Raw genomic sequence first — 17,061 nt, 5'->3', positions numbered from 1 at the left:
GTGAGTCCTTAAATGTGAAAAAATAGCGCATTGTACTTAGACGAATCAGATTAATTAAGATTCTCTAAGTCATGAATCCCACTGATCACTGTGTTTATCTACTTTTGTCACTGGGCTTACTCAGAGATTGAATCTGCTCTCTGCTGTTTTTAGTTTTTCAAATAATTTTCTTCAGTCAATGGTTTTTGAAGAAATTGCAATATCATTCAGAGTGGCCATCTTGATATGAGAGACCCCTCCTATGAAATGCATAGCTCTCATTACCTCTTGAATGTTTTCCTGTTTACTCTGAAGTAATATTGTAATTTATAAAGTGGTTTGTAGTCTTTGTTTTTTAGGGTGAATGTTTTACATAATTTTCTTCTTGGAAATTGATTATTTTTGAAGTTGGAGGGACTACACATTTCTCATTATATTAAATTTATCATTGTAGTATTCCTATGTTGGGTTACACCTTATTTTACCCAAAACAAAGATCATTCCTGGTTTCTTTGTACCTTTGCTTACAACTTGACTTACCCCCAAATAGAAATTGTCTTACTTATAAAGTTGGGTGGGTTTACTCTCCCACCCAGGGGTGGTCCCTGTACTCAATAAAAACGGTAATTCTGGCAGGCAACAGGAGCTCCATACTAGGTAGAAGACTGCCAGACTATACGTGTTTCACCCTGTCTGGTCTGGATTATTTCTTTTTTTTTGTTTTTGGTTTTTGGGCCACACCCGTTTGACGCTCAGGGGTTACTCCTGGCTATGCGCTCAGAAATCACCCCTGGCTTGGGGGACCATATGGGACACCGGGGGATCGAACCGCGGTCCGTCCTATGCTAGCGCTTGCAAGGCAGACACCTTACCTCTAGTGCCACCTTCCCGGCCCCTGGATTATTTCTTGTGCTACCCTGATTGAGACTTGTTCACTTGGGACTGGAGATACAGTGAGTGGGGTGATTTTACATTCCTACTTTTCCCCTTATTACTATACACACATCAAAAAAAATATTTTTGTCACACCTGGCAGCACTCAGAGGTTTCTCCTGGCTCTGTGAAATCGCTCCTGGCAGTTCGGGGGACCACAGAGGATGCCAGGATTTGAAACGGGGTCCATCCTGTGTTGGCTATGTGCAAGGCAAACTCCTTACCTCTGTGCTATTGCTCCAGCCTCTAGTCACATACATTTTAAAATGAGTGTTTTTGTTTGTTTGTTCGTTTTTGCCACACCCGGTGACGCTCAAGTCATATGAAAGTAGATTTCAAAAGTTGATCTACTTGTATCAGATAGTTTATAGATATCATTTTCTGATTTTTTTTTTTTTGCTTGCATCTTCACCACTATTGCTCGGTTTTAGTCTTTTGAGTTTATATGCTGTTCTCACAGCTGTAATATGATACTCATTGTAACTTTTATTTGGATTTCCTAGATTAAAACTGATAAACACTTTTCCTTATATTTTTGACCATGTGTAGTTCTTCTTCAGAAGTGGACAAAAGATCTAGAAATATCTCTATTAAAATTTCTATAAAACCACAAAAATTCACAAATAGCTAGAGTTTCTGTGAGAAAAAGTATATGAGAAAGACAATGTTGACTGTATTTAATTTGTATTTTGAAAATATCCTGAAATAATATATTGTAGAATCAAGATAGACTCAGACTAGTTTAGAAAAAGTGAGAGCCCAGAGATAAACTCTCATTCTATGGACTGTTAATTTATGACAAAGGAGCTGGGTACATTAAGTAGAGCAAAAGACTTATTGAACAAAACAAGCGAACATTCTGTGTCAAATGACGACAAACACTTGAACTGTATAGTTGAGATTATGAATTAGTGAATGATGCAAAGTGGAAGGTTAGGAAGATAGGAACTAGATGGATCAATGCAGACATGGAAGAGGGCCTTGGACCTTGGAGTGGTGGTGAGGTGTAGTGGTTTCAGTACATGAAGGCTAAATGATGACACTATTGCGACTATGTTACCTGAACAATAATAAGAATAAACTTAGGAAAAGAATGCATACTTTTTCTTAACCTTGCTTTATATTTGATTCTCAGCAACACAAATTATTAAGAAAAAGTTCATGGTATTATGATGAAATTCTTTATTCTCATACTTAAAAAGCAATTGATTTTTTGGGGGCCTGAGCAGTGGCATTAGAGGTAAGCGCCTTGCAAGCGCTAGCCTAGAAGGGACCATGGTTAGATCCTCTGGTGTCCCACATGGTCCCCCCAAACCAGAAGCAATTTTGAGTGCATATCCAGGAGTACCTCTGAGCATCAACAGGAGTTCCCCCCCCAAAAAAAAAAACAATTGATTTTTTGAAATACATAGAATTTGTTTTGAGTTCCATGTTTACTAGACCATTGAAAATTCTTATCCAAACAGTAATCCACAAAGGATGATAATAATTACAAGGTTATTCATTGATTCCCATCTATTATAGAAAAACAACTATATATTTTTATTATCTATACTTTATTAACATTTACTCAAGAAAGCCTGTTGAATTATTGACTCATTTACTTCAGAAGAGGAAGAGTATATGAAACAATGCATTTTCTATAGACATTGCAAAATAATAATTTATTTTTAATTTTCTTTGTAATGAGGCTCCACCAGACTTACTCAAGCCTTACTACTTGCTCTGTGTTTTGTGCTTAGGGATCACTTTTGTGGAGTTAACAGTGATCAGCTCCTGTGGAGTGCAGGTGTGAACTTGGGTAAGCCTCATGTAAGCCTCATGCAAGCCTCATGTAAGCCTCATGTAAGCCTCATGTAAGCCTCATGCAAGCAGGTGTGAACTTGGGTAAGCCTCATGCAAGCCATGCTATCTATCTGAGATACCAATTTTTAATAACTTAAAGTAACTTATTTTTGAAGAGTAAGTATAACTTTGCAAAACACTTTTCTCAAGGAATTCTTTACATCTTTGTTTCTTAAGGAAAAAATCAGTGAATTCAGCATGGGAGAGACAATACTAGTAAATATTTGCACGATGGCATCCACCAAATGATTGGGAGTGGGCTGCAGATAGATGATAGCCACAGGAGCGAGGTAACAGAGGACAGCAGCGAGGTGGGCACTGCAGGTGGAGAAGGCTTTCTTTCTGCCTTCGGCTGAGCGCATCCGCAGAATGGCATTCGCGATGCGTATGTAGCAGAAGCAAACGGTGCCCCAAAATGATAAAACCATGAAGCTAACTTCTGCGGAACCCACTGTCTGGGCCAGTGATGTATCATCGCAGGCCAGGGGCATGACAGCAGGGATGTCACAGAAGAAGAAATCCACCTGATTTGGACCACAGTAGGTCAGGCTAAAAGTGAAGGCGGTCAGGATGGAGGAATGAACACAGCCCAATGTCCAGGCTACTATGACCAAACCCACACAGACTCTTGGTCTCATGATGAGTGAATACCTGAGGGGGTAACAGATGGCTACAAAGCGATCACAAGACATTACAGCATATAGACATGCTTCAGCAGTCCCCAGGAAATGATAGAAGAAGAGCTGAGAGGCACAACCCATGTAAGAAATGGCTCGACTTTGGCCAGAGAGATAAAAGAGCATCTTGGGGCAGGTTACAGCTGGTAAAACTATGTCCAAAATGGCCAGGAGCCCTAAAAAGAAGTACATGGGGGTGTGAAGGACAGAGGAGGAAACGATTGCTATTAAGATGAGTAAGTTTCCAATCAAGGTGAAGAAGTAAATGAACAGGAAGAGGAGAAAAAGTGTCTTCTCCACTCCCTGGGTCCGTGGGATTCCCAGCAGGATGAACTCAGTCAACTCTGTGTAGTTCCTCATGTTCCTGCAGGGCTGGGCTGGGTAGAGACAAAACACATGAAAGTATGAAGGTGGAGGTTGAGCAGACACAAGAACTCATAGATTATTCAACCAACTCTTATTAATGATTTCTAATCAAATCATTTCCTGGTAAATAGAGCAATCTCTGAGGTCATCTCTTAATATGCCCTATTATGTACAGTATAAGGACCTAAACTTTTATTGAAGTAATACCAACCTCATTGTTTGGAACAAAGAATCATTGTTCTCTGATTGCTTTAGCTCATGTCTGCATGACATCATGTGTCGAATATCCCATAGACTGTCCATTTCCCTCTCCCTCAGACAGGTTTGGGTACCTGCATATCTAGTGATGTCTGGACTGTAGGGTGCAGTGAATCTGAGGATATTTTTTCTTTTTTCTTTTTTTGGTTTTTGGGCCACACCCGGTGACGCTCAGGGGTTACTCCTGGCTATGCGCTCAGAAGTCGCTCCTGGCTTGGGGGACCATATGGGACGCCGGGGGATCGAACCGCGGTCCGTCTCCTAGGCTAGCGCAGGTAAGGCTTACCTTACCTCCAGCGCCACCGCCCGGCCCCGAGGATATTTTTTCTATATTTGTGATCTTACTTGATACATTTCTTACTTTTTGTCTTTGTATTCCTAGAAATGTTCATTTTAAGAAGTAGGAACAGTTATAATACAGGGATAATTGCATTTTTCTTGCATCGACCTAACCCTAGTTAATTCCTAGAACCACATATTGTTTTGCAAGCACCAGCAGGAGGGAGCTCTGAACACTGACATGTGTGACTCAAATCCAGAAAAACATAATTTCAAAAATAGTAATGTAGTGTGGCATTATTCTTACCTTCAATATTGTTTTCAGGTTATGTTATATTATGTCTGGTATATTTTAGTTAATTTTGTCATATACATTAATTTTGGATGTTTGATCTTTTATTGCTAATGATATATTTTGGATAAGTACAATTATGTTTTTAGGTATGTACAATTTTTTCTTTGATATTTTAATTATTCTCATTATTCATTAAATACATTTTTTAAAGTTATTTAGATATATTAGATCTAAGACTTAAATTTAAAGTAGACAATACAATATTAACTATTGGCATTTTGTTATCAGATATATCTAGACTAACTCATATTCTATTAATGATTTTTTACTTTTGATTAGCCTTGGAACAATGTTTCTTTTTTCATCCTAGAAAATGTCTTTATACTCCTTTAATGAAAATAATTTTTTTCAATCAGCCTAAAGTGAGTGCTAAGTAGTTTAAATTAATATATGATGTGCAGTGATTAGTCTCACATCATTTGTTTTATTCTATTCTTGTATATGTTCATTAGACTTCTGGACCATACCCAGCCATGCTCAGTGCTTACTTCTGGTGTTCTGTGCTCAATGATCACGTGTGTGGTAGCAATTGCGGTGCAGGAAATTGAACCAGGTCATGCTGCATGGAAGGCAGGCATAGTATCACTGAACTACCTGCCTTTCTGATGTTTCACTTAAAAATAATTAATGATTTACAAAAGGAACCTGTTATACTAGCAGTCCAGGGGGTTAAAGATAGAGGTATGGAATGCTTGCTGGGAACAGTGACTGAGGAGGTCATCACTGGTGGTGGGAATTTCCCTAACTCACTCTCGCTATGCATCTTAAATATTGCTGCGAAAAACTTGTAATTCACAATGGTCTCAATAAAATTAAAAAAATATTAGTGATTTAGCAAAGTGCATTTTATTTCTTTGTTTTATTTCCGTGATTTTTAAAGATCCAAGTATATATAAAGTGTATAATTGTTAGTGTCCTGTCTTTAAATTATAATTACAGTTCAATTGAAATTCTTTTTTTTGGGGGTGCACACCCGGCGGTGCTCAGGGGTTACTCCTGGCTGTCTGCTCAGAAATAGCTCCTGGCAGGCACGGGGACCATATGGGACACCGGGATTCGAACCAACCACCTTTGGTCCTGGATCGGCTGCTTGCAAGGCAAATGCCGCTGTGCTATCTCTCCGGGCCCTCAATTTAAATTCTTATCATGATTTAATACTAATTTTAAATTTAGCTTATAAGCAGGAATGACTTCGGTATACTGGTTAGAAACATCTAACAAAGGAAATTCTTAAGGAATGGCATTTACATTTCCTGAAAGATAACACAGATGTTTGTGATTGTATCAGCAACGTTGCCCTGCATGTAAGTACTTCTAAAGAATAATTAAATTAAAACTTGTCAATTTATTATGAAAGCATTGATTATGTTCCATGAGTACCCCTTGTTGTGAACACTGTGTCTCTAGGCAGTAGGAAATTCTAACCCCCAATAAAAGTGTTCGGTTAAATATTTTAGACTATTCTGAAAACAAACTTTTAGACTATTTTATGCCAGTTTTTATTTTTCCTAGTATATGTGATTATAATGAGCCTGCTTTTAGCTTGAATTTTGAGAGAAATGTAGGTATGTTTGAAAGATAGACTAAATAATTGCTGAAATATGTATAAATATGTATAAATCTTGGACATTTTTATAGTTGCCTAGAAAAAAATAATTTATTTATATATAAATGGGAAATTGATATAAATGAAATAAATGGAAGGGAAGTGATTCATGATGGTGAGTTGAAAAGAAAGAAATTCATAAGTAATGGAAAATACTATTTGAGAAAACATATAATAACAGCACAAGATGCAGCCAAAGTTTTCTGATGAAGATCATGATCATGAATTCCTGGGAGAAGAGAACTAGAACAGTCACTTCATTACTGGATACAATTGATTCACATTGCTCTTAATGTCTTAAGCTCTTAAATGTCTATAGGTATTTTGGGCGAGTCTTAGAGTCTTTGGGGGTCATTTTGGGTTCTTGTGAGAGCATAGCCAGCATTCAGCTTTCTCTAAGATTTCTTTTTTTGGCTCTGGGGGCTTGAAGGCCAATGTGGCTTGCAATCAATTTTTGTTGGACTTGAGGAGCAGCCTGGCTTGAGGCGTCCATGTTTTGCATTAGTGTCTCTTCTCTATGCCTTACGTAGGCTCCACACAGGGTCACTCAGACTCAAGTAAAACGGGGTGGGTGTGGTTAACTGCTCTAGAGATAGTGGATTTTGGTACTGGAGAAAGGACAGTCTTTGCATATCAGTTGATTGATCTTGCCTCCTAGTTTTCTGATTTCTAAGTCTCTGTCTCTAAAATGGGGATTATTGCATTTGAAGATTGTTGAGTAAATTTGACAAAAAAAAATACAGAGAGGAACATCTGCCATCTTGCAGGTTCCAGAAAATTTTATTTGTTCCTTGGTTTAAGGGTTAAAATACCAGGTAATCTGTGACTGAATAGTAGCAGGAGTGTAGTTAATAGCAAATACTCACAGTTTGATCTGCCCTGGGTTGGGCTGAGCAGTTAATTAAACATGTAACAGATGAAACATGTAACAGAGAAACAGATCTATAGCTTCATGACCTGTCCCTGAATCTTCATGCCAACACTCATATCAAATATCAAACCATACCAAACCATTCACAACCCATTAAAATATGTGTCATACCCATGCTTCCTGTCAGATGTCTGTGGAGAGAGTTAGTCACTTTTATATTTCTGATGCAGTTTAAGTTTGATTTTCTCTTTATTTTAGGAGTTAATAGCAAGAAGATATGAGAAGGATAAAAAAAATCACATATTTTAACTTGTTTTTAACAAACAGGCTCCTTCAAATTTTTAAATATTTCAGCGTTATTTTCTTTCTACCCAGAAACATGTTATTCAAGAAAAATATTTTTTAAGATTATAACTATAAATTTTGTAGAAAAATGGATTCTTTGACAATTCACTCCATTTTATTTTGAGAAGCACTATTTTAGGTTCAGGACCACTGTTTATTCTCTTCTGGGAATAAAGCAAGTATACATTATAATTCTTATGAGAATAAATTTGTTTCTATGAAATTACAAACACAATAATCTTCACAAAAACAAACAGCACGTGGAAATGTTTTTGGAGGCTTTAGTGTTACTATTATTACTAATATTTTTGGTGCCCACCCACCCTATTTCAGAAGTAAAAGTTAATATTTCTTTCCATTTCTAAATTAGCTGAAAGCCAATTCCTCATCATCAGACACTGTGGAATCTAGAATGGAAATTAAAGTAATAATAAAAATTTCGCTCATTAAAGAAACCTATACATTCTGGTTCAAGATTCAGTTTGAATCCCAGGTCTTTCTGGGAAAGATACAGCATGATATTGGAAAGAACTTGGATTTGACATGGCAGGATTCAGATTGCATATTGCAGAACTGCAGGTTGCAGTTCTGATTGTTGGAGACATGAGGAGGGTTTGTGATTTCTACTCTTTCAGCCTGTGCTTATCATCTTTTCTAAGCAGTTATGTTTGTCCTGCTTACTGTGGCAATATGTATCCAAAGGCTGTATATTATAATAGTAATCAGAGTGATATATCATGTAGTATAGTCGTGTTCTAATTGCCAGATTACCTTGTGTCTCTTATTCATTAATACTCACAACACTTAAATTGTGTTCTTTGAAGTGTGGTATATTCTTATCATGGTGCTTAGTATATTGTGCCATCCATGCAATACTTTTTGTCTTATTAAGATAACATATAACTGGCAGGATGTCTTTGATGATTAAATTAGAAGATGTTGATGAAAGACTGGAGAGAAACCACATGCTTTGTATAATGATTTATTCTTACAATATTTGTGGTAGTCTTACTACATAAATTTTGTATAGCAGTTACTATGGGGATATCTCTACAAATATCTTAAATCTGATGGAGGTCATGAGAGAGAAAGGGAAAGAAAGAACAAAGTGAGATTTAAAACCAAATTGAAAATATTTCATTTTAGTAAAGCAGAAGGAATATGAGTCATTCATTCATTTCCTTTGGATGTATACATGGCATAGCTATACCTGGTGTAGATTATGACTTTGGCTTTGTGCTCATGAATCATAACCAGCAGGATTCAGGGGACCAGGCATTAAACCTCAGTTGTCTAAAAGCAATGCCAAAGCCCTATTAATGATATTATCACAGCAGCCAAAACACAATCTTCAGAGATTAGAAGAGATCAGAAGAATATCTCTATATCTTTGTATCATAAAGGTCTTTTCATTTTATGACATAAATGTATATTTTCTCCATGTCAGAGAAATATCTAAAATGTGTTGTGTAACTTTGTGGCACCTAAACTGAGATAGATGCTAAATTAATAAGAAGCAAAGGGTAAAGGAACATATACCTGTGAGTTGTTTTGGATAGTAATAGGAGCAAAGACCTTTTTCTGTTGCATAGAACAAACTGCATTTCTTATCATCAAATTCCTCTATCATCTCTGAAGTATAAGAATCTAGAGTGAAGGGTAAAGAAAACATGAAAAATAGAGTGATGCTTGGAGCACTTACATGGTCCCCCGATTCATGATTGGCTCAAGGAAGGAAAACCAGTGTTTTCTGTCCATTCATCTTCAGGTTCTTTTATGAAGTTGCGGGCTTCTCATCCCCAGCCCTTTGAGGCCATGGAATTTGGCTTGGGTTTAAGAAGTACAGACCCCAAATGTCTTCTGTTTCAGTTCAGTGAAAGAAAGAGAGAGGATGCTCATCATCTGATGTTCGTCCTCTCCTGGGTGACTTGCTCAGAGTTGGAAAAAAAAATCTCTTCTTCTGATCATTATGAGATTTTAAATGGTCTTATCATCTCTCTAGAGAGCTTATCGATAATTTCCCAAGACTCAGGTAGCAGGAGCCTTTGTAGTATAGGGAACAATTAAAGATTGCCAATTGTGAGTCCTAAGATGTGAGAGAATAGTGTATTGTACTTAGAAGAAACAGATTAATTAAGATTCGCTGAGTCACGAATCCCACTGCTCACTATGTTTACCTACTTTAGCCACTGGTTTTACTCAGGGACTAATCTCTGCTGTTTTTGAATTTTCAAATAGTTTTCTTCCGTCAATGGTTACTGATAAAACTGCGACATCATTCAGAGCGCCATCTTGAGTTATGAGGCCCCTCCTGTGAAATTCATAGCTCTCATTACCTCTTAAGTGTTTTCCTGTTTTTTCTTCTGAAGGAGTAGTGTAATTTATAAAGTGGTTTATAGTCTTTGTCTTATAGGGTGAATGTTTTACATAATTTTGTTCTATGAGATATTTATTATTTTTGAAGGTGAAGGGACTTCACATTTTTTTATTATATTAAATACATTCTTGTAGTATTCCTACTTTTACCCTTACTGCTATGGTCACATCAGTTTTAAAATGAGTGTTTTATAAAATATTTTGATTTATGTATTACTTAAGTAAGTTTTTATAGAAAGGCATTAATATCTTGGTAAAAGGTGTATATCTCAGAAAAGTTTTCATAATAATAGCTTATTGTAGGAAATCTAAATAATACACTTGTTCAAGCATGTTCAGTTACAGACTCATCAATAAAGTCATGTGAATTTAGAACTCACAAAATGAACGACTTGTATCAGATGATTTATGGCTGTCATTTTCTAAAATTGACACTACACCAGACTAGGTTAACATAATATCCTGACGGCAAGGAAACACAAGGACACAGCAACAACTTGATCAAAGGGCAGATTGCCCTACCTCATTACCTAATGGTAAAATGAAATTAGAAGGCACTACATCCTTTGATCTGTAAAAATATCAAGATCACTAATTACAGAAGATTGATTTTGACAACTGAGACTGAGCAGAATGGGAGGGTCTCGCAGGTAAGGTTACGCCTACTATCTGGCTCCCAAGACCCCTCCCAGAAATGGGTGGGTCTTAGGGTCTCAAATAGGCACACCCACAGTCTGGTACATGATGGTGTCAGTATTATGTATTAGGTATTAGGGACTCCCCTGGGGGTGGAGTTTGATTCCTGGTGCTGTTGCTGGAAACTGAGTGGGTTCTAAGATTGGAATCTGGGATTTGGGGTTAGATGATCACTATCTGATCACATGGTCTAATATGAGTCCCCATGACAAATATTCTTGGTGTGGGGAGCCCCTATATTATAAAATTTATGGGTTGTTATCTCTAGTGGATAAGAGCTTGTTTGTATACATAAGATTTTTCCCTTTTAAATGTGCCTATGCAAAAGGGAATGCTGCCATATTATATTGCTGGTGCATTTGGGGTTAAGAATGGCAGGCTATTTATATAATCTCTGTGCCCTGGTTTTGACCTGAGCTTTTATTCCAAGCAAGACTCTTTATACTAGAATTTCATATGAAGCAGAACCAAAACAAGTGCAATTACAAAAAAAAGATATGGGTGAGGTGATACTCATTGTCATTTTTTAATTTTGATTTCCCAGATGACAAGAAATGATAGACACCCTTTTCATGTATTTTTTTTATTATCTGCATTTCTTCTTCATTAGTGGACAAAAGATCTAAAAGTACCTCTCCTAAAATTTATATAGAACCACAAAGGTCCTCAAATAGCTAAAACTATTGTGAGAGAAAAGGTATATGAGAAGAACTGTGTTGACTGCACTTAATCTGTATTTTGAAAATTTACTGGAATAACGTGTATTAGAATCAAGATAGACTCAGACCAGTTCTGTAGAAGTGAGATCCCAGAGATAAACTCTCATATCTATGGACTGTTAATCTGTGACAAAGAAGCTGGTCACACTAAGTAGAGCAAAAGACATATTGAACTGTAAAACTGAGCTTATGAATTAGTAAATGTTGTAAAGTGGAAGATTAGAAAGATGGCAACAAGAGGGACCAATGCGTACATGGGAGAGGGCCTTGGAAACTGGAGTGGTGGTGAGGTGTAGTGATTTCTATACATGAAGGCTAAATGATGTCACTATTGCGCCCATGTTACCAGAACAATAATAAGAATAAATGTAGGAGAAGCACGCATACTTTCTATTAACCTAGCCTTATATTTGCTTCTCAGCAACTCAAATTTTCACAAACAAGGCTATGGCATTATGATGAAATTCTTTATTCTCATACTTAAAAAGCAATTGATTTTTTCATTTGAAACACAATAGAATATTTTTGTTTCCCACTGTTTACTAGAATATTAAAAATTCTTATTCAACAGTAATAGACTACAGATGATAATAATTACAGGGTTATTCATTGATTCCCATGCTTTATAGAAAAACAACTATTTATTTCTTAATATATATACTTCCTAATCAACATTTAAATAAGAAAGTCTTTTGAATTATTTACTCATTTACTTAAGAAGAGAAAAAGAGGATATGAGACAACACATTTTCTACATACAATGTAAAAATCAATCATTTATTCTTCTTTGTGTTGGGGTTCCACCAGCCATAGTCAAGGTTTAGTCCTTGCTCTGTGCTCAGGGATAACTCCTGTGGAATGATCAGTAATCAGCTCCAGTGGAGCTCAGGATTGAACCAGAGTAGGCCACATGCAAGATAAGTTTCCTACTGCTGTGCTGTCAATCTGGGATATCATTTTTTAATAACGTAAAAATAACTTACTCTTGAAGAGTAATTACAACTTTGCAAAACACTTTTCTCAAGGAATTCTTTACATCTTTGTTTCTTAAGGAAAAGATGAGTGAATTTAACATGGGAGAGACAATACTAGTAAATATTTGCACTATGGCATCCACAGAGGGATTGGGAGTGGGCTGCAGATAGATGATGACCACAGGAGCGAGGTAACAGAGGACAGCAGCGAGATGGGCACTGCAGGTGGAGAAGGCTTTCTTCCTGCCCTCTGCTGAGCGCATCCTCAAAATGGCAATCGCGATGCGCATGTAGCAGAGGCAAATGGTGCCCCAAAATAATAAAGCCAGAAAGCTAACTTCTGCAGAACCAACTGTCTGCACCAGTGATGTATCATCACAGGCCAGGGGCAAGACAGCAGGGATATCACAAAAGAAGAAATCCACCTGATTCGGGCCACAGTAGGTCAGGCTAAAAGTGAAGGAGGTTACAATGCAACCGTGAACAAAGCCCACCCACCAGGCTGCTTTGACCAAACCCACACAGACTCCTGGTCTCATGATGATTGAATACCTGAGGGGATAACAGATGGCTACAAAACGATCACAGGACATTATAGCATATAGACATGCTTCAGAAGTCCCCAGGAAGTGATAGAAGAAGATCTGTGTGGCACAGCCCTGGTAAGAAATAGCTCGACTCTGACCAGAGAGATAGAACAGCATCTTGGGGCAGGTTACAGCTGGTAAAACTATGTCCAAAATGGCCAGGAGCCCTAAAAAGAAGTACATGGGGGTGTGAAGGACAGAGGAGGAAACAATTGCTATGAGGATGAGTAAGTTGCCAATCAGGGTGAAGAGGTAAATGAACAGGAAGAGGAGAAAAAGTATCTTCTCAACTCCCTGGGTCCGTGGAATTCCCAGCAGGATGAACTCAGTCAACTCTGTGTGGTTCCTCATGTTCCTGCAGGGTTGGACTGTAAAGACGAAACTCATGAGAGTATGAAGGTGGAGGCTGAGCAGACACAAGGACTCATCGATCTACCAACTAATTTTTCTTACTGGTATTATTTTTATAAATATAAGAAAATGAATTTCTATGCAAATCATTTCCTGGTAAGTAGAGCAATGTATGAGGTCAACTCTTAATATATTTTATTATATACAGTATGTGGATCTAAAATTCATTGAAATAATACCAACCTCATTATTTTGAACAAAGAATCCTTGTTCTCTGGCTCTTTAGGTAACGTTCGAATGACGTCACGTGTCAGATATCCCATACACTGTCCATTCCTCTCCCCCTCGGGCACCTGCGCCTCCAGTTATGTGTGAATTGTAGGGTTCAGTGAATCTGAGGATATTTTTTCTACGTTGGTGATCTTAGTTGCTAAGTTTCATACTTTTAGTCATTTTGTACCAGAAATGTCCATTTTAAGAAGTAGGGACAGTTATAATACAGGGATGAATGTGTCTACCTTGCATCTTCCTAAACCTAGTTGACCTTTGGAACCACATATTGTTCTACAAAAGCACCACTAGTAGTGACCTCTGAATCGCTGACATGTGTGACTCAAATCCAATAAAATAATTTTAAAAATAATAATGTAGTTGGACATTATTCTTACCTTAAATATTTGAAGATTTTTGTATTATGTCTATTATATTTTAATCAATTTTGTAATAGACATCAACTTAGGACATTTGATCTTTCATTACTAATTGTATATTTTGAATAATTGCAATTACGTTTTTAGTTATGTAAAATTGTGTGGTTTTTTTTTATACTTACATTTTTCTCACTTTTGGTAATATTTTTGTGTCACACCTGGCAGCGTTCAGGAGTTACTCCTGGCAGCGCTCAGGAGTAACTCCTGGCTCTGTGTCAGAAATAGCTCCTGGCAGGCATGGGGCATGCCGGGATTTCAACCACCATTTGTCCTGGATTGGCTGCATCTAATGCAAGTGCCCATTACTATGATACAACTCTTGCCCTTTTTGATAATTAAAAAAATTATTTAGATATATTAGATCTAATACTTAAATTTAAAGTGGACAATACATTAAATCTCAACATTCTGTTGTCATATATATATCTAGATTAACTTATGTTCTATTATTGAATTTCCGTGTGTTTTTTGTTTTTTTTTGAGGGGGCGTCACACCCAGCCGCACTCAGGGGTTACTCCTGGTTCTACGCTCAGAAATTGCCCCTGGCAGGCACAGGGGACCATATGGGGTGCTGGGATTTGAACAACCGTCCTTCTGCATGAAAGGAAAACGCCTTACCTCTATGCTATCTCTCAGGGCCCCTATTATTGAATTTCTACTTTTGATTAGCCTTGAAAAGATGTTTCCTTCTTCCATCCTAGAAAATGTCATTAGACGTTATTTAATTAGAATCATTTTAATCAGTCTAAAGCTATTGCCTAGTAGTTTAAATTAATATATGCTGTACAGTGGTACATCACACATAATTTACTTTTTATTCCAATATTATATATGTTCATTAGACTTCTGGACCATACCTGGCCGTGCTCAGTGCATACTTCTGGTGTTCTGTGCTCAGAGATCACTTGTGTTTGTACTTGTGGTAGCAAATGCAGTGCAGTAAATTGAACCAGGTCAATGCTGCTTAAAGGCATGCATAGTATCCCTGAATAACATATCTTTATGATGTTTCACTTAAAAATAATTAGTAATTATTTATTTTTTATATTTTTTTATATTTATATAAATATTTATATATATATATAATAAACACTCCAGGACATTGAGGCTAAAGGCATCTTCAAGGAAGAAACTGCACTCTCCAAGCAAGTGAAAGCAGAAATTAACAGATGGGAATATATTAAGCTGAGAAGCTTCTGCACCTCAAAGGAAATAGTGCCCAAGATACAAGAGCCACCCACTGAGTGGGAGAAACTATTCACCCAATACCCATCAGATAAGGGGCTAATCTCCAAAATATACAAGGCACTGACAGAACTTTACAAGAAAAAAACATCTAATCCCATCAAAAAATGGGGAGAAGAAATGAACAGACACTTTGACAAAGAAGAAATACAGATGGCCAAAAGACACATGAAAAAGTGCTCCACATCACTAATCATCAGGGAGATGCAAATCAAAACAACGATGAGATACCACCTCACACCCCAGAGAATGGCACACATCACAAAGAATGAGAATAAACAGTGTTGGCGGGGATGTGGGGAGAAAGGAACTCTTATCCACTGCTGGTGGGAATGCCGTCTAGTTCAACCTTTAGGGAAAGCGATATGGAGATTCCTCCAAAAACTGGAAATCGAGCTCCCATACGATCCAGCTATACCACTCCTAGGAATATACCCTAGGAACACAAAAATACAATACAAAAACCCCTTCCTTACACCTATATTCATTGCAGCTCTATTTACCATAGCAAGACTCTGGAAACAACCAAGATGTCCTTCAACAGACGAATGGCTAAAGAAACTGTGGTACATATACACAATGGAATATTATGCAGCTGTCAGGAGAGATGAAGTCATGAAATTTTCCTATACATGGATGTACATGGAATCTATTATGCTGAGTGAAATAAGTCAGAGAGAGAGAGAAAAACGCAGAATGGTCTCACACATTTATGGGTTTTAAGAAAAATGAAAGACATTCTTGCAATAATAACTTTCAGACACAAAAGAGAAAAGAGCTGGAAGTTCCAGCTCACCTCAGGAAGCTCATCACAAAGAGTGATGAGTTTAGTTGGATAAATAACTACATTTTGAACTGTCCTAATAATGAGAATGTATGAGGGAAATTGAGAACCTGTTTAGAGTACAGGCAGGGGTCGGGTGGGGAGGAGGGAGACTTGGGACATTGGTGATGGGAATGTTGCACTGGTGATGGGTGGTGTTAAAAAAAAAAGAAAAAAAAAGCAGTCACATTGGGTGGAAGTAAAAAGAAAAAAAAAATTAGTAATTTACAAAAGGAACCTGTTACACTAGCAGTCCAGGGGGCTAAGGGTGAAAGTATGGGATGCATGCTGGGAACAGTGGCTGAGGGAGGTCATCACTGGTGCTGGGAAATGCCCTAATTCTCTCTCACTATGTACCTTAAATATAGCTGTGAAAGACTTGTAATTCACTTTGTCTCAATAAAAACATTTAAAAAATTAGTGAGTTTGCAAAGTGCATTTCATTTCTTTTTGTTTTATTTCTGTGATTTTTAAAGGTTCAAGTACATATAAATTGCATGATGTTTAGTGTCTGTATGATGGTTAGTGTCCTGTCCTTAAAGTATACTTACAGGCCAATTTAAATTCTTATCAAGATTCAATTCTAATTATTAATTTTATCTTATAGGCAGGATTGACTTTGGAAACACTGGTTAGAAACATCTAACAAAGGAAGTTCTTAAGAAATGGTATTTGCATTTCCTGAAAGAAAACACAGATGTTGGTGATAGAATCAATAATGTTGCCTTTGACTGCCCTGCATGTAAGTACTTATAAAGAATAATTAAATTAAAACTTGAGAAGTTATTATGGAAGCACTGACTATGTTCCATGAAGTATCCCTTGTTGTGAACACTGTGTGTCTCTAGGCATTACAAAATTCTAACCCCGATAAAAGTTTTTGTTTGGTTAAATATTTTGAATTTTCTGAAACCAAATTTTTGGGTCTAAGACTATTTCGTGCCAGCTTTTATTCGTCCTAGTATGTAATTATAATGAGCCTGTTTTTAGCTTGAATTTTTGCTTCTGATGAGAGAAATATAGGCATGCTTGAAAAATAGACTAAATAATTCTTGAACCAGGAAA

The 17,061-nt window shown here is 37.1% G+C and overlaps 3 protein-coding genes across 3 annotated transcripts in view; all 3 read right to left on the bottom strand.

Annotated features, from left to right (window-relative positions):
* Positions 1 to 1,445: 1,445 nt before the first annotated feature.
* Positions 1,446 to 17,061, bottom strand: part of LOC126015454 (NADH dehydrogenase [ubiquinone] 1 alpha subcomplex subunit 6) — a 566,806-nt gene continuing 551,190 nt past the window's right edge. The window contains exon 2 of the transcript XR_007498237.1: positions 1,446 to 1,455. The gene's annotated coding sequence lies outside the window, so the exon portion shown is untranslated. The remainder of the gene's footprint in view (positions 1,456 to 17,061) is intronic.
* On the bottom strand, positions 2,862 to 3,794 carry LOC126015439 (olfactory receptor 148-like). The gene has a single exon (XM_049777964.1). It carries the CDS (start codon positions 3,792 to 3,794, stop codon positions 2,862 to 2,864), a length of 933 nt encoding a protein of 310 aa, XP_049633921.1.
* On the bottom strand, positions 12,285 to 13,217 carry LOC126015441 (olfactory receptor 148-like). The gene has a single exon (XM_049777966.1). It carries the CDS (start codon positions 13,215 to 13,217, stop codon positions 12,285 to 12,287), a length of 933 nt encoding a protein of 310 aa, XP_049633923.1.

Source organism: Suncus etruscus, chromosome 8, assembly GCF_024139225.1.
Source record: "Suncus etruscus isolate mSunEtr1 chromosome 8, mSunEtr1.pri.cur, whole genome shotgun sequence".
NCBI lineage: Eukaryota > Metazoa > Chordata > Mammalia > Eulipotyphla > Soricidae > Suncus > Suncus etruscus.
This window is presented reverse-complemented; position numbering and strand designations above follow the sequence as displayed.